This window comes from Dromaius novaehollandiae, chromosome 2, assembly GCF_036370855.1.
Source record: "Dromaius novaehollandiae isolate bDroNov1 chromosome 2, bDroNov1.hap1, whole genome shotgun sequence".
Lineage (NCBI taxonomy): Eukaryota > Metazoa > Chordata > Aves > Casuariiformes > Dromaiidae > Dromaius > Dromaius novaehollandiae.
In genome coordinates this window covers 56,944,996-56,969,550 of record NC_088099.1, presented here as the reverse complement: position 1 = coordinate 56,969,550, position 24,555 = coordinate 56,944,996, and the positions used below count along the sequence as shown (strand labels likewise).

Genomic DNA, 24,555 nt, shown 5'->3' with positions numbered 1-24,555 from the left:
ATCCTCTGCACCTTCTGCTACAGCACTATTACTCACTGTTTAAGATAGGATCCTAGACTAACTGGACCACCAGTCTGACTAACATGGCTACTCTTAAGTGCAAACCTCACATATGTAATTTTGCTTGTCATTGTTAGCATTCCTATTCCAAGACAAAAGGTTTCTACAGAAGACATTCTGGAAATCAGATTATTTTGTCAAAATATTCCCATAACATTCCTGCTATTCTACTAGTCAAATCATCTTGAGAAAAGGACCCTTGGTCACTTGTAACAGGCTCTCATGGAACAACGACAACAAAAAAAGTGCCTTTTTTCAGACCACTCATAGTATTTTCTGCTTGAAACATTCTATTGTTTACAAAATAATTCCATACAACTGTACCTCAAAACAATCACCATTTTTTGCAAAGGCACCTTTGTTCTATCTCTCTGAACAAAGTAAGACGCAGTTTTGTTACTTCACTCTTTCAACAGCGTTTGATGCGCACCCAGAACAGCAGACCTTACTGACAGTCAGTGAAGCACAGAAACAGCTTCAACACTCTCACTGCATGACACCACAAATGGTAACTGATGCAAAATTAGAAACACCAGACAACAGTTCTCATACAACCTACCAGGTAATACCATTTAAATAAATTCTTGGCAATGGAATGGCAAAGCACCTTACACATTTAAAATCTAAGTTCACAAGTAACCCTGTAAACAATGAGGCAACAGTCAGATTCCAACAAGGGGAAACAGAAAGTTATAAACACAAATTGACCAAATACAGCAAAGCCACTAAAATATTTTACCTTTAAAATCTCAAAGTGCTTTAATTCTGCACCACTGTTTGTGTCTGATTATAGAGACACAGTCCATGTTATTTGTTTTCTCTATATAAAAAAGTCACAGCAACGCTGAACTTTACATTCTGAGTTCCCATTAACAGTAACAAAACTCTTTGCAAGCACGTGGCAAATACAACATGTGTAGTACATGCTATCATACCCTCTACTGGGAAAAGAGATTGAATATGCTTTTACAGGTTGGGTAAAGCATGAAGGTAATTTAAAAAAACTTGACATAAGCTCTTTTTCCTAATGAAATAGAAAGTCTAAATCTTTCTTTAGACCTCTGAAGAACAAGAAACACTAGTAATGTGAACTGCCTCTCAGTTTGGTTCCTCTTTAGATTAGAAGGGATTAAACCAAGCACAAAAGTGTTCAACATGCACCCTTTTCCACAGGGTTATGTAAAAACGTCCCTGGGAATCTCCACATTTTATAAACAAAAACTTTAAAACCAAAGTCAGTCCTTCAAAAGCCCTTGCCATCCAGGAGTCACCTTCCATTCAAGGTAACGTGCTCGTCTGAAAACGTTTCCATACTGTTTAATGCTTTTAAAAACATTTTTTGGAGCTACAGAGTCTCTCAGGGATGGAAATAGCTGCAGAAGAGCCTTGTCTCTCCCCTTCTCCCAGGCAGGACAGGAAGACCTCTGTATGTGTCCCGGCCCCCTTCACGCTCCCCCCCACCCCTCTGCTCTCTGGCTGTGAGAGGGCAAGACAGAGAGCTTTCCTTGTTGCTCCATGAGAGTCTCTCCTCCAGCCCAGCCCGGGGCTCCCCCTTGCCCTTCTCCTCACTGAGCCCCCCGCCCACCTCCACATCCCACACTCACCGGATGACGGGGCTGTAGGGGCTCCGTGACCGGCGCCAGCTGCTGTAGGGGCTGGGCGACACATCCCCGCCGCGCTCGTAGGAGCTGTGCCGGCTATAGCTGGGGGAGCGGCGGCGGCTGTAGGGGCTGAGGGGCGAGCGGCCGCCCACAGGGCTCAGTGACTTGCGGCTCCGCTGGCTCTGCGAGGAGCGGTGCAGCGGCGGGCTGTCGTCCCGGCCAGGGCTGGACGAGGAGCGCTGCCGCCGGTAGGCCTTGGGCTCAGGCTTGTCATCTCGGTAGGCCTTCGGCGGGTCCTTGTAGGCAGAGGGCGGCTCCTTGGCAGCTTTAGTCCGGCTGCGGTGCGCTTTGCTCTCCCGCTCTTTCCTGCCGCTGCCCGGGGAGGTGAGGGAGCCCTTCCTGCGGCTGTCGCTGCCGCCACTGCTGCTCTTGAGTCCCTCCCGGTCCTGGACCCCGGTGTGGTTGTGGCGGCTGCGGGACTTGGAGGAGGACGAGGAGGCCTCGGCGCACCCCCGGCCCGCCGCCCCCTCCTGCTGCGGCTTCTCCTCCCCGCGCCGGCGGTGCTCGCGGTGCCGCTCCTTGGAGCGGCCGCTGCTGCCGCGGTGCTCCCGGCGAGAGCGGCTGCTCCGCTCCGACTCACCCCGCTGGCGCTGGCTCCCGCCGCCGCCCGAGGAGGAGGCCGGGCTGCCGCCGCCGCTGCCCGCGCCGCCGGTGCCGGCCGCGCCGCCGCCCACCAGCCCTTCGGACTGGGAGCTCACGTCGTCGTACTCCTCCACCAGGGTGCTCAGCCCCCCGCTACCGCGCCGCTTCTCCGCCTCCTGGGTCCCGCCGCCGCCGCCGCCCCCGCGGCCCCGCCGCCGCTTGTGCCGGGAGCCCGAGCGCCGCTTGCCCCGCGGCCGCTTCCGCTCCCCCCCTTCCCCGCAGCAGGAGGAGGCGCCGGTGGCCGCCAGGAAGAGCAGGGACTGCGGCGGCAGCGGCGGCTGCAGGAGCGGCGGCTGCAGGAGCGGCGGCTGCAGGAGCGGGAAGAGCAGCGGGTGAGGGGCCGGCGGCGGGGGGGGAGGCTGCGGCTGGGCCGCGAAGCGCTTCCGTCTCCGGTGATGCAGCCGCTTCTTGTCGGCCGCCGCCGCCTCCACGGCCGAGCTGCTGCTGCTCCCGCCGCCGCCGCTCGCCCAGCCCCGGCTTCCCCCGCTCCCGCCAGCCGCCGCCTCCGAGGTGCTCGGCATCGAGATCACTCAGGGCCCAGGACAAGGACGCGGCCTAGGGAATCCGCCGCCGCCGCCGCCTTCAGGGCGATGCCGGCGCCATGGAGACACGGCGCCGCGCCGCCACACCGGGCCCCGCCGGCCGCGGGGTCTCGCTCGCTCGCTCCCCTCGCTCGCTCCGCCGGCGCCCGCCCGGCCGCGCCGCCTCACATGGGGCCGCGCCGCCCGCGCTCGGACCGGGGCCGCCGCCGCGGGAGAAGGGGCTCGCCGGGGCCGGGCCGCGGCGGCGGAGCGGCCGGACGGCGGGAGTCTGGCGCGGCCTCCCGCAATACGGAAGTGCCTACTGGCGGCGGCCTGCTCACTCCATCCCGCGCCGCGGCGGCCTCGTCGTGCGCCGGGTGGCGGCGCCGCCGCGCGGGGGAGGCGGCGACGGGAGCGGGGCGGCCGCCGGGCGCGGGCCGCGAGGCCGCCGCCTCCGCCTCCTCCTCCCGCAGCCGGGCCCCGGCCGGGCGGCGGAGTCTGGCCGTGTCAGGCCGCCTGCTGGCGAGGCGGCGCGCGGCCCTCCGCTCGCCCCCAGTCCCCTTACCCTGCCTGGCGGGGCCCCGCGGCCCGGTCCCGCGTCACCGGCCGCCGGGAGCGCTCGCGCGGCCTCCGCGCTTCCTGCGGCTGACACACGCATACACACACACCGGGGACACGGCCCGGCGGCGCGGGGCGCATGCGCGGGGCCGGCGGCGAGGGGGAGCCGCGCCTTCGCCAATCCCGCTCGGGGCCGGCGCTCGCGGAGCCGGGAGAGCGGCCCAAGTCTCGCGAGAGGTCCGCGCCGCTCCTCCCCTCCCCCCACCCCCACTCCCCGCGTCGCGTCACGTCTCGCGGTAATGGCGGTGCGTGCGCCCCACGGCGGGAGGAGGGAAGGGGGAAAGGGCGCAGTTCCTGGCGCTGAGGTCAAAGGTCGCGCGGCACTTCCGCTGGCGGCGTTGCCAGGGTGACGCGGCGCGGCCCTCCGCCTTCCCCGAGTCCCCTCACCCCGCCGCGGCCTCCCCCTAAGTCGCGGGAGTCGTGGCGGGTTAGCGCAGCGCCCCCTGCGAAGCGGAGTTCTCCTTCGCAGTGCTCCCCTCAGGCGGGCACAGTAACGCCGGAACCGAGGGGCCGAACGGGAGAATTCAGTTTAAAATTCAGGATGCTCAAGGCAGTCTCAGAGTTCAGCCCCACACCTGCCCCGCTAAGGGCGTATGCACCGTCTCTGTGGGTTTTTTGGTTTGTAGTATGTAATAATAATGGTATGCCAAAGCCATGGAAAATGCAAGTTGCCTAAAGAGACTATAGTAACACATCAGAGAAACGGGCATCGCTCAAGCTTTCCCACCTTCCCCAAATGGCAGTATTACCATCCTAGGCAGTTTTCATGGCTGAAAAAAGTTAAAAGTTAAAAAGTTAAAAGACTAAAAGGTGTCAGTATAAAGCTCCAAGAATCACCACTCTTTGGAAAACCTCTGAGCGAACGGTTGTGGATGGAATACCAATTTTGCAGGGGAATGTATTTATATAAAGAAGACAAAAACAGTCTAGGAGTTTTGTGCATATTTCTACACTGAAAGACATAAAACATATTACCCGAGAAAAACCAAAGTTCAGTAGAGGAGAGCTATTGAGGTCTCTTTTAAAGTGAATCGTACTATATGATAAAGCTTATTTCAGCTACAAAAAGACTCCCCCCACATGTAACAAGAAGCAGCTCTAAACTTTCTACTAGCTAGCTCAATCATAAATTCTGTCCAAATAAAAATTTTCATATAAAGAATGTCATTTAATAACCAAGTTTTAATCCAATCTGGGAGCAAATGTATTTCCTCTAAACAAGGGCAGCACAAGCAAAAATCCAGCTAACTGGTCCCTGGCCTTAGAGAAAACTCTGTAGTCACATAGCTGCTTCACCTTACATGCACCTTACATGCCACCAGACGGTGACAGCAGAAAGAGTACAGATCTCCAGGGAACAAGGTTAAAATCCAGGGCCCAGGTACAACTGCAGCAAGCAGAAATGCACATGCAGCCTTGAGGTCTACAGATGTGGAAGTGATCTATACACGTTTCAAGAAGATCCAAAGAAACTGATGACTGATGCAAGGATGGTGGGGCCACTAAAATGCCTTTTATATGTTTCTCCATGTAGTCAAATTGACTGTTAACCTGATATTGAAATTATTCCACTAAGATACTGCAACTTAAGCAATGGTTTGACTGAAAATTACAAATGTAATTAATGTATAGGCTAACAACCTACCAGAATGTACAGAATGACTAAGTGAGAGAGGAAGGAACAGTTACAGGCTTTCGAGTTCTTCCCTCAGATATTTAGAGTCTGAAAATGAAATAAAAAACAGCCAAACAAAAGAAAACTTTCAGGTGGTGGACTAAATATCTTTTGTCTTAGATGAGGCAGCAGGTTAGAGACAAGCTTTAGCGATGCATGCAAGAAGACGTTAACATACTGCAACGAAATGTTTCTTTCCTGTTAGCAAATTGCTTGGTCATTGCTACTGTTTGTGACCAGCAAAGTTGCTAAAGGCTTTCTGAAAGTGAGTTTGTGTTGGAGTATTTTGTTCTCTCAGCAATTCAGTTAAGAGTAGCAATAAGAGGAGACCTAATAAAATACTTGTGAGATACAAAGTTTGCTAAAGTTGTCCTGTGTGCAACCTTTTCATCATGCTTAGCCTCTGTATGAAAGCCTGCTTTGGTAGGAATTGCCCTAGCCATGTAAAGATGTTTCCAGGCTGCAAACACACGATTAGAGTTGATTCCCTGGGATATGCTCTTCTATAGATCTTGTGACTGTGTAGCACGACCACATTGCCTTTTCTAGAGGGAAAGAAAAATGCCTTTTGTTTGGTGTGCAGAACTGTTTAAAGAGAATGCAGGAATATAGGACTAGGGGGGTTGGGGGAAGAAGGCCACTGCAATATCTGTTTGAAGTTGTGCGCAGGGTCGAAGAATGTCAAAACCTAGTTGCTGACAAAGTGTGTGATGAACCATTATTATTTTTTCACTATAGAAACCAGTGCACTACTGTTACACAAACCTGCCGTAAGTCTAAGTGAATTTAAGTGGTGGTGCATCATGTTACTAAAGCAATTCAGAGTAGGTGAAAAGCAGTCAGGCCCAGGAAATACAATAAGAGGCATAAAGCAGATTTAAGATTATCATCTCTATGTTCTTTGTTTTACTTTAAAAGTCTATATACTGCAGAGACTCTCGTATGAGCCATTCTCCTTTCTCTGCATGTCATTTGTTCCACAAAGCGACACCAATAATTCTGCATCAAAACTAAGGACTTGAATAATGACAAATCAGGTAAAACCAGTCTCCTACACATCTAAAATGAAGATCTTTTTTTTCTTTAGCAAGATCATGGGATTGATGCATTTTGTTCATTTACAGTACTCATATAGAGTGGCCTAGTCACACTAGGGGAAAGTGATGCCCTTCACCCTTCCTGCTTTAACTGATACACTAAGTACTATTAGTTCCCTATGAGCGCAATCATCAAAGCAAATCCAGAGAATTCATCATGATCATGATTTAAACTGTTTTCACAAGTGAGTACTGAACTAAAGACAGATTTTTATAAGGTGAAAGCCTATTTCTACATGGGCAATCATCTTCTCTAGTGTGACAACTGAAAGCAAGAATAGAATAGAATAGAGTTCACTGTCTACTGTTGGCTGAAACACTTGGGAAATTCCATAATAATAAAGCTTTGGGTTGAGATCAAGCACATGCTTAACAGGGAAACAAAAGATCCTCATTTTAGAAACCCAACAAGGTATCCATCTGTCCCATATTTTTGCTGGGAAAAGACAGTAAACCCATGCAGATAAAAGCAATTTTACTTAGCCTTTCCGCTGCCCCCCCCCCCAACATTTTTAAGGCAGCTGTCTGCAGCAACTCAGTTAATTAAAGCCTACTTTTTCCCTGTTTCAGCACACTACAGTCTCTCCTATGGCTCAGCCAACACCTCGAACTGTAGTGCAAGCTACCCCTTGGAGGTTCGCTTTGTGTGCTTCCTTGAATTTGGAAAACATACAGAGAAGTCCAAAATGCAAGCAAATCCATGCAAGTATCAGCCTACAAGTAAACCTTTCCAATCAGCAGTATTGGGCTTGGCTCCTCCTTGCAACAGTGCAGAGGCTAGCAGAGACGCTGGGGAACTACTTAAATCCTTAGGCTAGAATAGCCTTAAATCCAATCTTGGCATGTTGCTCTTTCTTTACACCATGGAGCAGAACAGCACTGTGGCCTAACCCAGCCTTCAGGGTAGGGCTATCCTGCACTTTGCCCACCTTGTGCTTGGCATTGGCTTTGAGAGTGGAGAACAGCCACGCAAGGCATTAAAGATTCAGTCAAACCAATTATGTCTGCTGCAATAATGAATGCATACAATGTTTTTGTAATTCTTAATATTATGCAGGAGAGTTTTGCCAGGGTAAATGATTTTTCACCTACTATTCTGACTTGCTTAAGTGAGCATAGTCACTGGAGGGGAAAAAAAAAAAGCACAATACAATCAAGGCAGGGTAACCAGGCAAACTAAAAGAGAGCTCTGGAAAGCAGTTTACAAAAGTCCAGGAAAATTCGCTTGGACCTAGTTTTATGTAGGTCCTTATTATTAACTGGTAAGTATGTGAACTCTACCTGGGTTAGAGCCTTAGATGAAAACACTCCTACTGCAAGGTATGCTTAACTGAACACTAAAGCAATTTCATTACTTCCTGAAAAATAAACATTTTTCTGATGTTTTACACTATTGAAACTAGTTTAAATTTTGCATATTTCTATTTTTCCTCCAACCTGCTCAAATGCTGATTTCAGACTCCAATGAAGTCTCAAGTTTTCTCTTTTTTCTGCCCTCTTTACCTTTCACTTTCTCACGATTTTATTGGCTTTCACAGCAGCTTGAGCTGCCTCTCTGCTGCCTATACTTCAATGCTTGTTCTGCTTGGCACCGCTTCTCGACTGATTTTGTTTTGTTAGGTATATCTAACATACCACCCTGAATGTCATCCTAAGTGCTTTAAGAAGAATTTGATGTCTTTCCTTATAGACTTAATAGTCTTCTGGTCACCTTGCAGTCTAATTGTTGTTAGCTAGCCAACTACGTACTGTAAAATACATGACTAAAAAAACCAAAAAAACCAAAAAACCACAAACCTCTTTTCCACTATTGTACTTCAACTCCTTGAATCCCTCCAATGGATTCCTCCCTTTTCCCAGACCTAAGCAGCAGCATCCCTCCTTCAGTACATCATCAACTTCCAGCAAGCCTTCTTTTACAACTCTGCTATTTTACTCCACCCTTTATCTCTCTGTTCTGATTCACATTTCGTACAAAGACTATAATCAAAGCATTCATTACATGATTCTCTAATTATACACATGCATGCACACACACACTTTCATTCATGTTTTCTCTTAAAACCTATGCCTTGTTGAGAACACCTTCATTCATTTTTCTCTTCTTTAATAATCTCCCATAGCCTGGTGAAGGAAAGATCCTCCCATACTGGCCTGCCTGCTGGGTGATGTTAGAAATTTGGAAGGTAGTCACTACTGAATCACAAAGCGACGCAAGATTTGTAAAACTCAACCTGCATTTAAGGACAATGGGTGAAGCCATTTCAGGAGAGAAGGTTACTGGCCAAGAAGGATTACTGTGACCTAGCCCATGGTGCATTTATTTTTCTTTGAACTGCGTTTACTCATGAACATGCTGTGCATCACAAAACTTCGACGTAGCACAGGGGTCAGTAGCAGCATACCTCATATCCTCCTCGCTGTCCAAAGTGGAACGCTTCTCAGATTTAGTCTGTGTACATCGTCACATAGCTTTCTTTTTCCATAACATCAGCTTTGCTGATACCCTTTGCTGCTTATTGCATACGTGAATATTCAACAGCTATGAAGGGGTTCTCCAGCATGTGTTGTGTGGCACACAGAAGCACACTCACTGAAATAGATACACATCAGGCTTCTGGGATTAAAAACAAAAAAATAAAAAACCCAAACAACCAACTCCCAACCAAACACAGAAAACCCTTCAGTCTAGAAACAGCTCTAGACACCATGGATAGTTACACAGGATGGGCTTGGCCAATTCAATACAGGCTGCAATTTCCAGTTTACTCCCAGGCATTCCCTAACATGTCTGGAGCAAAAATATATTATTTGGAAGAGCTGTGTGATTAACAGTAGAGTTCTGGAGTCTTTGCATGTGGAACGAGCCTCATGGCTCGTAAGAGGAGTGCCTTCACTAGAAGCCAGGCTTCTAATGATGGCAAGTTTTCTCTGCCTGCAAGTTGGTTACTCCAGATTGTAGAGGGATTTGCCAACAGCAGTCATCTCAGTGTTGGCAGCTCTCAGGCTAACGGTGGCGGAGGCTCTGGATTCAGCAGGGAAAAGCTACAGAAATCCATAGCGTCCTGGCATTACAAAGCGTTATCTGAAACAGATGCCTTTCAGAGAACTGAATTCTTCAGAAGCACTGAAGCCATTGATGGCACTGTGCCGATTGCTTGCTTCCCCAAGAGCCAGAAGATGTAAGATACATGACAACTTGTTTCCACAGGACTTCATGGGGAAGAGTGCATAGGAGGGAAAGGAGCACAAAAATAAAATTAAAAGATATATTTTGGCAATTTCCTGTAATGTTGTGAGAATCAGTGTTCTGAAGAGGTCCACAGCTGGTTAGTCTGAAACAAGCTGAAACCTCATGCCTTAGGAACTACGTCTTTGCAGATATCTGCTATTTTGCAAGGTGCTGTCTTATGCACAATGGATGAAAACAGTGGTAAACACTACAGAAAAACACACTTGGAAAGCTGAGGCCCAAAATGGCACCACCTCTGAAAGTATTTGGATGCCAACTCTGGAAAAAGGGGCCAGTAGAAGAGAACTTCCCTAGCAGCTAGGGAGGGAACTTAGGCTAAACCTTACATAATTTTAAAATTACATATACATACTTTTAAACAAACACCTTAACTCATGCTCTGTTTTTACCCAAGTACTTTGTTAGATCTGGAAAAGCACACTAAGTCTGCCCAAGGTCTTTGTTCCAAGTGACTGTCCGCCTTCTTTAATATGATATTGTTAATACAAACTGATACTGACCTGTTCATGGACTAAGAAGGAGACTTTGCTACGTACTTCACAGGCAATGTTGCCACTTCTTTTTTGTTAAGGTTTTTGATGCATTTTCTTCCTTCCTTTTTTAAAGTCTCCATATCCTGTCTTTGTCACCATGATGTGTAAAGTCCCTAGCAGCAGCATCCTCATGCAGGACAGACTGGCAATCCCCCAAGAGAAAGATAGTTAAGAAAAGTTTTCAGCAGTTTGGGAATCTTTATTTTTGAGCAGAATTCCTCAGGGCTTGTTTGCTGACCTGCTAGATTTGTGTTGCATTTTTTGTTTGTTTATTTGTTTTTCCTCCAGAGCAGCAAGGATTATCCAGAGTTCTTTCTAGTTTTGTTTCCAGTCTTCTAGTGTCAACTTGCTTCATTTCTTAGATAAATATAGTTCCCCCTCCACACACACAGAACTAGAAATTAAAATTTCTGTAGTGTCTGTAATATCTGACCTGAATTCAGTCAGACCATCATCCTACAGAGCTTGGATCTTTTTTTTTGGCTAAGCATAGAAGATTTAGAAGACATCTTATTTTTACTCTCTGAAGTACTCCATGCATTCACATTTCTTGTAACCATTTTACAAAAATAGTCTGAGGTCTAAATGCATTGTCTTTCTCTGTTAATACCTCTGCCTTTTCTTGACTGCAGCTGTATCTTTGTTTTGTCCTGAGACTGTCTAGTGATTGAAGTACAATAATTCAAGTTTCCCAAGGCACTGTGGAAAAGCTAGCTAGATTAAATACTTTAGTGATTTTTCTTTCCAACCAGAATAAATGTTTCTGTGAACTCAGCTGTTAGAAAAGACAGAGAAGGATAAAAACTTGTATGTTCGTTGATCATGAGACAACGGGATTTAACAGTGATAATGGCCAAATACAGCCCATAATCTATAAAAGAGTTTTGAGAAAAATTAATGCCATCTTTAGGGCACTGAAAAATCGTTGAGTCTGTATCAGTTCTGGTCATTCTTACTCAGAGAAAGATTAAGTCAAATCACAACAGGTGTAGAATAGGCTACAAGGGTATCAGTGGCACGGAGATCGTATTTTTAGGAGGACATGAGCAGAGCGTGGTTAGTCTTGCATAACAAAGACTAGCAGGAAATCTCATTGTTCTGTAAAATTAGCTTGAGGGTAGAAAAGGAGATAAACACCTCGAAAGAAGAACTATTTGCACTAAAAGACTGAGTTAGTGCAAGTAGCTATAAACAAACCGTCCATAAACACAGGCTGGAAAAGCACGTTGCTTTCTCATTAAAAGAATGAGATTTTGGAGTCATCTGCTAGTAGAAGGAACCAAATTGTGGAACCCAGCAAGGCATGGAGCTTGATCAGTCTATCAAAGGGATTTCATCATTCATGAAAGACTGATGTGGCTGCCTGCAATAGTGGAAGCCTGAGCTTTGTGAAAAATAAGATCCTTTCCGATTCTACGTCATCATAACTAATGAATTTCTGTAAGGGTTTTGCCTCTTCTAATTTTGTATGGTAGTGAATTTTCCACACTGGAAATGTGGCAAATCCCACACATTAGAATGGTGCTCAGATCTTCTGCTTGAGAGAATAACTCAAGTAGGAGCCTGAATCATGCTACTTGAGAGATATAAACTTCACTGCTCTGGAATGGTCATTATTAGCCAGGAAGACTTATCTTCATCCTTTAGCACCAAGAAGAAAAAAATGTTCTTAATCTAAAATTGCCAGCAAATTACCCTGCTTGAATATTAGGAGAAGAAGAAACAAGATCTCCTAAGACTTTTCCTACAGAATATGCATCTCTCTATCATCTTGTCTTCTCTTTTAAATAGTCCTTTCAAAACAAATGAAAAAAATTATCTTCCATGCCTCTAGTCTTCTCTTTCCCTTCTTTGGGCTTTGTTGCTAACTGACACCAGTGTGAATAGAGCTTTCTAGATTTTCAGCTTCTGAAATATCCCTGCCAAGACAGACTCCTTGCCTCCTGATGGGAGAAACTTGCATAGTCACTGCATAGTCCCAGCTCCTTTGGGAAAACAATCTATTTATTCTTCCTAAAGCTGTCAGGATAGAACTTCATCTGTTGCTGAAGTGGTCTTAGCTTTGGGTGAAAAGATCTATGCTGCCCTGCTTCCACCCAGCCTCAGACTGCAGAGCCCTTTTCAATTTTTTTTTTTTTTTTAAATCTCCTTTGTCCACAAATACTGAGAACAAACATGTTGTTTCTTAGCGCAGCATGCATTTCCTTTGCTGGCGGAACTCTGCCCAAATGTGCTCAGATCTTGAGTAACGCAAGCGTGTTGGAACCAGTGGAGGGAGCAGCAAACCGCTTGCAACTTCACATGAAGGCCTGCTTCGGATTTGCCACCCAATGCCTGGCCACTATCGTGAAAAGGGCAGCAATGAGTTTTAAGCTACTAGATAGTTTCCTGTATGAATGCTTTGGCAAACCAGTTTGCAGAAAAGTTTCCCTAGAGGTCAGCATAGCAAAGAACATGAAGCTAGGAGACAGACTGCATCAATACAAGCACTTCAGTTGCAAAATCTTTGTTCATCCTCCAAGCACCCCTGTGGGGATGGTCTCTGATCAGTAGATCAGAGCTATTGGATAGTAGATCAGAGCTATAGTTGGGAGCTATTGGAATAGCTCCTAATTCTGAAAGTAAACCAATACCGTTCATGCCATTCTCCCTCCAGACTTAGGAGTGAAATGTAACTTTTTGAACAACTTGGTACTTCCTGGGAAGGTGATACGATGATCCTATAATTGAAGTATGAAATTCTGCGTCAGAAGCTAAGGGGGTTAACTTTCCAGAGGTGCTGAATATAGAGATCTATAAATGAAGAGAGTCATAGAATTATTTCTAGCTTTTGCATGCAGCTTCCCATGTGATGTGCGACAGGTCATCTCGCTAATTTGTCTCAGTTTTTCCAAAAGTAATTGAGAACAGCCTACATTTTCATATGACCAAAATTTTTTTTTTTTTTTTTTTTAATGTCCAAGCTTACAGGAGCCCTCAGAGGATAGGTGAATGAAATACTTTATGGATTAAAAATATGGACTTTTGCAGACACCATTTATCCAAGTTGCATTTCAAAGGCAGCCTGGAATCCAAGTCTGCAGCCAGAAGTGCAGCTCCAGTGAAAAGTTTTGACCACATTAGTCATGAATGAATTCAGAGCCACTTCTAGGACCCTCACATCTATTTAGCACTCACTGAATGCTTAGAATAATCACAGTTTACTCATCAAGAGGATAAAGATGCACAATAAGTTACAATAAAAAAAAAGAAAAGCAGGACATTAAGATAAAAGGTGTTTTTAGTTTCTCTTTTGCACACATCATGTCCCAAGAACCATTCTGCAGTGACTATAAACAGAAACTATGAGATAGTTCAGGAGAAACCTATTTTGTAAACTAGTGGAAATGAATCCCATGCTACACATCCTCAGAAAGGGTTAATGTAACGTGCTCTAAATACACTCCAGTCAGCCATGTATAACTTCCCCATGTGAACAAGTTCTCCAGAAGTCATTTTACATTGCTGTTCAACTTATCAGTCATCCAGATTCCTAGTTTCCACTTATATACAGTCACGTAAATTCAAAAGGCTTTTGTTACTTTGGAGTTATATCAGTGCGAATGAGAAGAGACCCTAATTTCCAGCTATATTTCTGTTCAGATGTGCGCTGAGAGAGTGAGTACTGTCTCATGCTCACAGAATAAAACCTACCCTGCAGAGTCCTGTGCCTTATTCCCAGGGTCCTAAGAGATCAATGATCTGACTTAAATCAGTTTCTTCTGTTCTAAAAAAGTACTCGCTGCAGTTTACCCACTTGCATTGTACAGTCACAGCTGATCTTCTATCTGAGAATTTTTACAGACATTACACTTTGAGATATTGTGAAAACACCAAATAGTTTACTCATGAAAACTTCCTTATCTCAGGCCACTGCTACAACATCCTTATCCATAATGTTACAGTGCTTCCTTTCTCTGAAAGCCTGGAATAAGTTAATACTACCTGGCCCTTGATAATGGCCTCTCCTTTCTGTGAAGCACATCAGCGTACTCTCGAACGCCAATTGACCAAACTTCAACCATCTCATTCCAGAAATGGACAAACAGGAGGCAAATAGTGAAAATAATGAATGATGAAATGACCCTGAACTGTAGTGCAATAGAAAAGCCAAGTCAGCCTCCCCCGTGAAGAGAGAAATCACACAAAAAGTTTCCTCTAACTTCCACTCTTCCTACTTGCTCAAATTGAAGATAATTTTTCATTTGTTCCCTGAAAAGCTCTGACCACATGTAGCAGTAGCATGTTTGCTTCTCTGTTCTTGCAGCTGGCATCCTTTCAACATTAGCTGGAAAATGTCTTATTTTATAGTTACACATTGTTATTGTTTCACATTTCTCTGTATTCCACTTCTGCAGTTGCAAAGAGCCTGGATGATAAATTGCCATTACACAAATAAACATGGTCTTTGGACACAGCCACTTTAAACCAAGACTACTAATTTTGCTTATTTGTATGTGTACCAGTACAAACTAATGCTTTGTTTCAAATACAAAATTAGAATTCTTCAGGAAAACTGGAACTGTGCAAGACATTTGATTTCTGCAGAAGAGTCATATCAATCAAGCTTGTGCCCAGAGAGACAGGTGTAGGGCTTTTCCGACTCTTCAGTTTTTGGACCTTTCCATAGAAGATTTAACCTCCAAAAGGTTATACTATCCTTAGCTACTTTTCACAGGCTCTTAGAAGTAGTTCGCAGATCAGAGATTAAAAGCCATCGAACTAGCATTTAAATGCGTGTCTCTGCCTCTGAACTCCTAAGATCCAGAAAGCAATCATTGTATCTCAGTGAAGGCAGGAGAGGCCCAAACCCACTCTGATTAGTGATAACATGACTAATCCAATCATTGGTCAGATCTAAGATCACAGGAAAATTTATGCAGGTCTTTCTTAAGTCCTGTCACTTTATGAAGGCAACAGTTGTAAATGTTTCAAAAGTATATGCATCATTTCAAGTCTCCTAAAAGACCTGAAAAGTCTTTTGCTCTGTTGACTTTCCTTCCCATTTCTGAGGGATGCCTGTTTTTTATTGTAACAAGGACACTGGATTTGCTACCTGGTGCTACCACAACATCTCTCTGTGGCCATAGAGCTCAGAAGTGAGCGACCTGGGGTAAATCAGAAATCTTCAGCAGAGTCTGTAGAGTTACCTGCTGCAACTAAAACCAGCATCCAGGCCACTATACCTTGAAATATCATAGACTGATAACCATAATAAGCTTCAAGGTAAACTCCGCTCTCTGCTGTTACAAATAATTTCCACAGAATAAATTCAGAGTCGTTACACAGATCTCAGCATTGCTCCTCCAGACACAGGCTGGGAAAAGGGAAGCAGCCAACTCAAGGAGCGTCATTAAGCTCTACATTCAAGTAAACAGCACCTGCCTTGAAATCCAAGCCAGACTACTGTTAACACTGCCTGGTGCGATCCATCTTTCTGAGCCATGTGGCAAGTGCAGGAGATGCTACTTTAAGCATCCAGAGAAAGTGAGAATGAAAGTAACTGGCAGAGAAAACTACCTTCATGATTTCTTCTTACTGCTTTTTTCCTGATTTTGTCAAAAAAAATAACTACAACCAACTGCGATAAGCATTTCTGAGTGGAAGAGGGATAGTCTAGTTCTAATATGAAAGAGGTAAATACTTGTGGGTTTTTTAAATCTCCCTTTACATCCAAAAAGATCAAGGTCTTAGCATCAGAAATGATATGCAACTATCCCAACCTTTTCTGCTGCACTCCCTAGTCACAAGACTACTCTTATGATGAGAGGCTTGTTAATGATAACAAGCTTGTAGCAAGTAGCTTGTTCTAAACATGGTTTCTTCCATCTGCTGATATTTCAGCAAGCAGCATCACCCCAAGGGCCCATAGCATTGTCCCATTTCAAATTGAGTATTACCCTGGTGACAACCACAGTTGTTCCTGAAGGAGGAAGCAATATGCGGGGATCTGTTTCTGATGCAACAAAAGCAACTGGCATTAGAACAGGTAGGTGTCTGTGAACCACTGTCCTTAGTGTAGGAGCATCTGGGCTAGTCATTAACAACCACATTGTAGATGCTACTACGCCAAGGGATAAGGATGTTTGTCATTTAGAAAGTTTTGGTAAGTCAGTGAAGAGTATCCTTGCTGCATTATGGGTTTAAACAGTGCTGCAACACAGAAGCACTTGCACTTTCCATTACCTCCTTTAGTTTCCTCCTATGTGAAAAATTGCTCCTCACCTAACAGCACATGGGCAGGCAAATTCTGCAAGCTTTCTTCATATGATTAGATGCAGCATAAGTCTGTCACAAGCAGCTAAGAGTAGCTAGCACCTACCTCCTCAAGTCAGTTCTTCTGACACTCACCAGCATTATACAGCCTACAGCCAACTGCTATCCATAGAAATGGTAGATTATTTTTAACTGCTCTTTTGACACTTCCCTAGGCTATTTCAGTAAGCATTTTGGCAGTTATCAGATGAAACAGAAGGATTACTGTTTTAGGATCATTCTTTAGAGATGACTAATATTTAACACATTAGTCTGGCAGCATTTCAGCCAACAGATCCCCTAGTTTGTTGCTTTGGGGGAAAAAAAAAAAACTATCTCACAGGTTTTTCTTCACAAAACAAGAGAAAGACAAAAATAACTGTAACAGAAACATACTAGAAAAGTTCAACTCAGGTGAAGACAAACAATTCATTATCTTTAGGACAGTAGTCAGTGTCCGGAAGGCAATACTATTAACCCCCTGGACATGGCTGTGCCTCCGCTCTCAGCCAGGACATCTGAGAGGCTCTGGCCCCATCCCACTGGGAGATTCCCCACCTCCTACCTGGGATATTGACAACCAGCAGACTGTCCTAAAGTCAGTCAAGAACAAGAAGAAGGTAAAAAACAGATAATTTCCAGCCTTCTCATGAGAAACATAGGAAAAAGAGCAAGCCTTTGCTACCTTGCAATCCCAGCTCTTTCTGAAGAGCTTCAGCAGAAAGAAGACATGACTGTTTTCACAGCAGCTGTGGTCTGCTGATGAGATTTCTGCTCCTAACCTTCCCCCTCCTCTTTGCTCTGTGCCTCACAGCAGGCAGCATTAACAACATCAGCAGCTCACAGGCCACAATCGTTTATCCCCTGCCCTGCTTTCAGGGAGAAATGAGATCTGTGTGAAGAGGAAGGCAGAGGAGTGGAGAAAACATAGGTGCTACTACAGCTTCCCCACAGCTGGTGTAAATATAGACTGTGCATTTTTTTACTACTGCCTTGCCTGCTACTCCTATAGTAAGGAAACATCTGAAAATCAGTACTGATGTTGCCAGGAGGAGGTAAAAAAGAGAGGGCATATATCTGGTTTGCAGCCTTATCCTGTGCTTACTTTGTGCTGCCTTGTACTTGTAGACCAATGCCCCACTTTGAGCCTTGTAGGGCTGAATCACAGCCATCAGCCCCTGTGGGCCTCTTCAGTGGTTTCTCCCATCTGTTGAGCAAAGGAGATGATCCCACCTTGCTTTTGGCTGCAGGAACACTTCAGTGTTTTGTTCCTATCGCTAGTGCACACAGCTTTGGTTCCCACTCTTTGTCTTAGTTCCTAACTCATTGAAAAGACTCCCTGATCTTTTGCCCGGGTGCTGTGCACTTCCCGATTTCTTCATTTTCCCGGGTGCTTTTCTCAGGTAGACCTTGAACTTGATACAGCCCCTGTTCTCTTCTTGATTTCTCCAAGTCTCCGTTCACCCTGACGTAGAGATGTCTCTGGTTCTAAACCTACTTCTGGCGTAACCAGTTGCCCATTGGTCCTGGCTGAGACCGAACGAGCACAGCTCTAACTCAACCGCTAACACCCCGTGCTCCCACAGCTGCTAATAGCTGGCAGCTTCCCAAGCAGATGGCTCCCCTATCCCCTCCTTGCCCTTAACATGGTAAAATCCAAATAAAAATGGATATGGAGAAAAAAATGTGATCACTACCAAGCTCAGCAGGTGAAGAAAGGTGTATTTTTAAATCCATATCCTAATGTGTCTTTCCCCCCCTTTGCAATGTAAGATACTGGTTCCTCAAGAATCTGTAAATAACCTTCCCTCCCACCCCAAATGATTTCCTCCAAATAGGAGGGAAGCAGATGAGGAACCTTTTTTAAAATTGGAGAGAATAATCTGGGCACAGAGAAGGGACAGACCTTAGGGTGGATAACAGCTGGTAAGGAATTTTAATGTGAAGTGGTGAAATTCTTCCTTTGCTGCCTCTCTTTCTATTCAGTGCTTGCATGTATCATGAAGGAAGGTCTAGGAGCTAGCTACTGGATTACCAATGACTAATTGCTCCTGAGGGACCTTAAACATCTCCTTGAGGATGAACTCTTCTAAAAAGCCACTTTGTATGTTACATTTTGCAGATCATTTCTGTATATTCAGGTCACCCACAACCTAAAGCCAGAAGTACTTTGTAAGCAGCTTTTGAAATAAATGCAGTTGTCTTTACTCCCAAGGAGTGAATCAAGCTGGGTCTTAGATTAACCCTACAATCTAGCTCAGATGCTGCAAGGTTGCAGACAAGTAGCCTGTGAATGAGATCAAATCCTTGACATACAGTTAGAGGCAAATGAGGAGAAAATAGCATTAATGTTTATGGAAATAACAAGCTGGCCATGGGAAGCAACTATAGATTAAGGTAGATGTGATCACCTTACCCAGAAGAACTGTTTTTAGTAGAAGTAAGGCACAAGTTAGCGCTATGGCACAAAGCCCAGGCAAAGCTGAAATAAATGGTAGCCTGTACCAGTCACCCACAATCCAGATGAACTGGAACAGGTTCAGCAAAGGGAAATGAGGATGATCAGGGGAGCAGAGGAGCTTCCAAAGGGTTCTCACCTTCCTGAAGCCTGTGCTGGCAGCAAAAGAGAAAACCACTCTTTAAGATGAAAGGGTGTTTCTTCTTCAAATACTATTTTTTATAGCTGTTCTGTGATTCAGCTTTGGTTTTCAGTGGTGAAGGGGGCAGGCACCACCATTACGATTGATCCGCACATGCGTGCCTGTTAAGCGTATGTAATTTGTTTCAAATTCTCGAAGAGGTAAAGATTTCTATGCTGGTGAAAGTGACTCACACAAGAAGGCTGAGGACTTTTCCCAAGGCCACACAGTGACAGGCACCCCACCAAAGAAAGAAAAGTGATATCTAGGCTTCTCCCAGAGTGATTAGAGAGTTACAGGGGTGACCAGAATGTCTACAGCTACGGTTAACTCAGGAAAAAAAAAATCACAAGGGAATCTGAAACTCCTCTCTAGGAGAATTAAGAATGAGATGATATTGGATACAGACTGGCAATATACCTGCTGTCTGCACCTTTTCCGCATCTGAAGTACCCAGAGTTGGTCACTGCTGGGCATGGCTAGCCAAACTGGCAAACCTTGCAAGTGGGTGACTCTGGCTGTTTCCATGTCCTTGCTTCTGTCCCAGCTGGAGAAAGGCAGTCCCTCCGCTTGCAGGACTTGCATGTCAGGACGTAGCAATATCCTCTTGTTGAATGCTAAACTACTGCCTATGCTTCCTCCTCTAGCAAGCCCCTCCTGATGAGTTGCTTTACCACTGTGCTCCTCTAAGAGACATTGGTATCTCTCTCATTTTCAAATTAGCCACATATACCTGATGTCTTGATGGCCATTAAACTTACCAGGCACTTCACATTGCCATTGCTTTAACAGTCTCAGATAATCACTGCTATTCTCTCCAGATGGAGGCCCTTGGCTACAATATTCAGTTTGTTAATTAAAGGCAACACGACTTTGGTATTACAGCTTTGATGGTTCAAAGAGGCAGCTCAGGGATGCTAATGGCCAGCAGGGGGCTGCGTGCGACAGGATTCTCGTGCAGTTTCAGGGAGCAGCTGTACCTGCAACCAGGAAAGTCAGCACCTTCTTTTCCTGCAAACGCTGCTAATAAATAATATGCTGTGATGCAAAACTCTCATGTGAAAGACTAAGCTGGCAAAAAAGGGCAGAGGGAAAAAGACAGAAAGCAGGGAATATACCATTAATGACAGTGCTTTGAAACATTCAGGTGTCCTATGCTGGTTCCCTTATTTTTCCATGGTGCTGATAATAGATGGGGCATAACACAAAAATTCAAGGTCTTGAAACTGTCTTCTCAGAGCTCTGTTTTTTATGCATGTGTTCAGTAGTGGTACTGAAAGGAACCAAGATTAGGTTACTGAGTATAAGGTTGCATCCTAGATGTGTGCTATAATATTTGAACTGTTCCAAATCATCTATCCATGGACACATAAACATGTCCCCACAATTATCTCAGTAGATCAATAAACACACCTTACTTGGCAGAGACAGCATCAGCACCGTGCTTTAATAGCAATCAACAGATTTTGTTCCCACCTCTGGCAGGCCCCTTGGTTTTCCTGTCTCAGTTACCTTCATCCATAAATGTTAAGACGGGTGACTATCCTCAGAGTATACCTTCAAATGAGTTGTGTATTGTCAGATTATTATGAGAAATGACCAACTTTTTCTTGAAATATCAGGGATTAAGGAAAATTAAGTTTGCAATTGATATCAAACCACTTAGGAAGTGAGATTGCTGAAACGACAGTTTCCAGCATAAGACAAACAAAAATGACTGACGCAATTACTGTAACAGACTATCTGCTACAGGCTTGTTTTTTCCAAGAAAATTTCCGAAGTGGTTTCCTGTAGCAATAACTTCAGTAGAACATTATTAAACATGTGTCCTCCTCCTTGCCTCTGTTTAGCTAAGTGCAAAGGAAACAGTGGAGTGATGAAGTATTTTCCAATATTTGGACATTTTAAGAGCCCTCTGGAGCCTGCTTACCTTTAGCATGTAGTTTCAGGTTTTAAGCTATTCTTCCCTCCGTTCCTTACTTTGCAATACCATGTTGTATTAATAAAGCAGAAAATGGGCATAAAACCAAGTGATGTCCTGAATATTGTAGGACAGTTTTACACACAGTGGAGCAGGGACCCAAACAGGGTTTAGTACTGCAAAACAGAAGTTCACAGTAAGGGCCTGAAATGCCACCAGCCTCACTTCTTTCATTCTTCTCACATTTATTTTACATTATTCAGCCCCAGAGCTTCCACAGTCCCTCAGAAATGTACATCATTCCAGCAATGATCTTTGCTTTATGTGCCTAAGTTATGCCTGCGTATACAGGAGCCTACAGCAAAAGCGTGGGTACACAGCTGCTTGATAGGAACTACAGAACTGGCAACTTCCATCACAAGACAAAATCTGTGATCTTGGCAAAAAAGCCATCCCTGGTTTGAATAGCAGAGTGATAGCTAACCACCTCAAGCAACTGTGGGAAGTGCAAGGGGAAGGAGAACAAAAATCGTGCGAGGAGCAGCACAACACAGTTACCTATTTTCAAAGAGACTCCAGTGTTTCCATTCTGTTGGGATACTGACAGATCCTCAAATTTTAACATTTCAGCCAGTCCATCTGTTGGGAATGTCCTTGCAAAATCTGAAAATCTTAACTGATTGCCATGGTTTGTAATCTAATGACTCAGGTTTTAAGATACTTCCATCTCAATTACTTTTTGGCACATTTAGTACACAGCCTTACCAGACCAGTGCATCATCAGAGTAAAACAGGACTGCTCAGCCTAACACTTACTGGTCAGTGGATCAGTTTCCTAAATTCTGCCTCTGTTGTTTGCATCTCTAAGACACAGAATATTCACTTGTGTCTCTAAAACTGTCCCACTGAGATCCATAAACAACTGACATTGTGTATTAAATGCCCTAGTAGTTAAATATTGGTGAGCGCAGTGTTAATCAAGAGGATGGGGGAAACAAACTTTTCAACAACTTAAGCTTTGATATTTTTCCATACCACATGGAAAAAATAAGGGTGTGTGGGGGGGGGGGGGGGGGGGGGGGGGAGGACCTCAGCACACACAAACCAAAACTATATCTTCTGAATATTTCCCCAAAATAGGATTGTACTGGTGGTTAGATCCACCCAGGATCTCCTTGAAAATGAGGAGAGTCTGCCCAGGCTCTCAAGTGATATCCATTTCAGTATTTTGCCAAAGAAGCCTCAGCCCCAAATATTCCAGTCTGGTCAATGTATTCAGATCAAAGATTAGCTTGCACTCCAGGACTAGCAACACTGGCACCTCTTCTCCATTCAGCATTAGTAACAAACTGAAGCTCTCACAAAAACATGCAACAAGAGGTTAAAGTTTTTTTCATGAGTCATCACTTAAAATCATACCCAGTCATCTGTTTAAGTTAAAGTGTTCCTGAGATTGAAAAGCCACTTTATTTGCACCAGAATTCTTACCTGAGTTTTAACAACCATCTAAAGTCCTTAAGTCAAACTGCATTCCCACACACACCCCTGTTCCCAATCCCAAAATAAAAATCGCTCTTCAGAATGCCTCAGTGACAGTAGCTTAGGTTTCATTAGAACTGATAGGATGAACAAAATTCAACTGCATTTCTTCTTTTAGGCAGATAGAGGGATTTTACATCCAGTCAAAAATCTGGTTCCTGGCATTTCAGTCATTAGATGGATTTATGAAATCAACAGCTGGAAGAGAGCTTTTCTGTCATTAGAGAATCCTTTACATGTATTTGGCAACCGTGGTGTCAGACATTAGTAATGGCAAAAAGTCTCCCCTATTCAATTCTCAGTTGTTATAGGCTGTCTTGTCTTCTGATGCAGTTTTGTGTACAGCTAGGTATTACATGCAGTCATGTAACACCAGCTGTGTATCTCCTGCTCCAGCTTTTGCATTAGACTGTTACCACACAGAGACCATCCACCCTCTCAGACTCTGGAAGCAAAGCTCATTGCAAAGCTTCCTGTTCCAAAAACGAACCCAAGATTTTCAGCCAGCTTATTTCACATGCTAACAGATAAAATATTTGGTTTCTAAAGATGCATATAATGAGCATAAGGCTCAAATATGGAGTGCATTTTATTGCATTATGATTGCCACTGGAATTGCCAGAGAGTTAGTTCTGCATGCTGCTCTGATGTTAACAACATCTGTATGAGTGGGAAAGCACTTCCTGCACACCAGGAGGCTGGTGTGCATAGTCAAACTGTTGAACACTACTGTTTTTAAGTTATGCTCATTAGGAGGCTACAGAAGCTACCAGGTAGACCACAGATTTTTTTAGCTGGCTTCTTCAAAAAGTTGATTTGAGTTTTTAAAGCTTTGGATAAAAAGGAATTAAGTACTAGTTGCATACATAATGGAAGACTGAACTTTATAGCTTGTTACAAAATTGAGGCATCTCTCTTGGGTCCAAAGTCTTCCAACACAATGCGTTTCACAAACGGTGGCAAGAACACTACCAGCCTGTTAGCCTAACTTGGAGTGAAATCCCATGGAGTGCTTTGATCCTGCCAATACAAGGAAATATACTTGACTTCTTGGAGGAGAAACAGGAGAGGAAAGGTGTTTGCAGGCACAGAAGCACTTCAGGCAGATTGATCTAGGAGTTTCAGACACAGAAGCACACTAACTGGTGGACTTCCTTATGATGCAAATTTGGATCACTCAGTTTGGATGACTCTTTCTGAAGATGTATCAAAATCCTATAGAAGCAGTTCAAGCTATTTTCTCTGCAGGCTGAGGAAGAACACTTAAGTTTTCCCTGAGTGTGCTAAAAGAAGATACAATTGGGATGCAATATTTTTTTTTTAAACTTATAAAGGTTCTCTCTTTAAAAAGATCTCACTTTCCATTCTTGTGGAAAAGTGTACTTCTGGAACAAGCTTACTGCAATTCATTTGCCTGTTTTCTGATACTCCTTGTTACAGTAAGTAGGGAATGAATTAGTACAGGACTAAGTGTGGCAGTTGCATAGTCTAAGTAAAACACACTTTGTAAAAGCTGAGATTAAGTTAAATCTACAGTTCTGTTCATATACACTAAAAAAACTTCTGGAATATTTGGAATTTTTAACTCCATGGTTAAATGGTGTCAGCTATAGCATAGTATCAGTAATATGGTTATCAATTAACACTGCACAAGTTTTTTTTTTTTTTTTTAAAAATGGAAGTTTATTTGTCTTTCAATGGCTCAAATTGCAAATAAAAGGACAGGTTAGGCATCAGCCAAGACCAGTTTCATGTGTCTGGTGGCTTCATAACACCTCAATTCCCAGTATACAGGTTCCAAAGCAAAGTCACAATGTTAGTGGTTAGACTCCCTGGCTAAATAGACCAAAATGAATACACAGTAAGATGAAGACTGGCTTATTTGCCATAGTTACATGAGTAACTTCAATTCTGCACTTGGCAGTCTACTAAATGCACATACAAAATTCCTATTGATAAATATTTAACATGACAAATATAACTTCTAAGAGTTGAGTCCCTAAAATGTCTGTTAGCTTGAAAGTTAAATATTTGTTACCTAGTTTGCTTGAGCACATTTCAAACTGTCAGTTATAGGCTTACACATGTATAAAAAGTATAAC

General features: G+C 44.2%; 1 protein-coding gene across 6 annotated transcripts in view; it reads right to left on the bottom strand.

Moving 5' to 3' along the window:
- Positions 1–3,678, bottom strand: part of CDK13 (cyclin dependent kinase 13) — a 55,537-nt gene extending 51,859 nt beyond the window's left edge. For 4 of the 6 annotated variants that reach the window (XM_064506598.1, XM_064506599.1, XM_064506596.1 and 1 more), the window contains exon 1: positions 1,665–3,678. In XM_064506598.1, coding sequence (XP_064362668.1) covers positions 1,665–2,884 — 1,220 coding nt within the window. In that variant the 5' untranslated portion in view covers positions 2,885–3,678. The remainder of the gene's footprint in view (positions 1–1,664) is intronic. The other 2 variants (XM_064506597.1, XM_026121443.2) reach the window with 2 other exon arrangements.
- Positions 3,679–24,555: the final 20,877 nt, after the last annotated feature.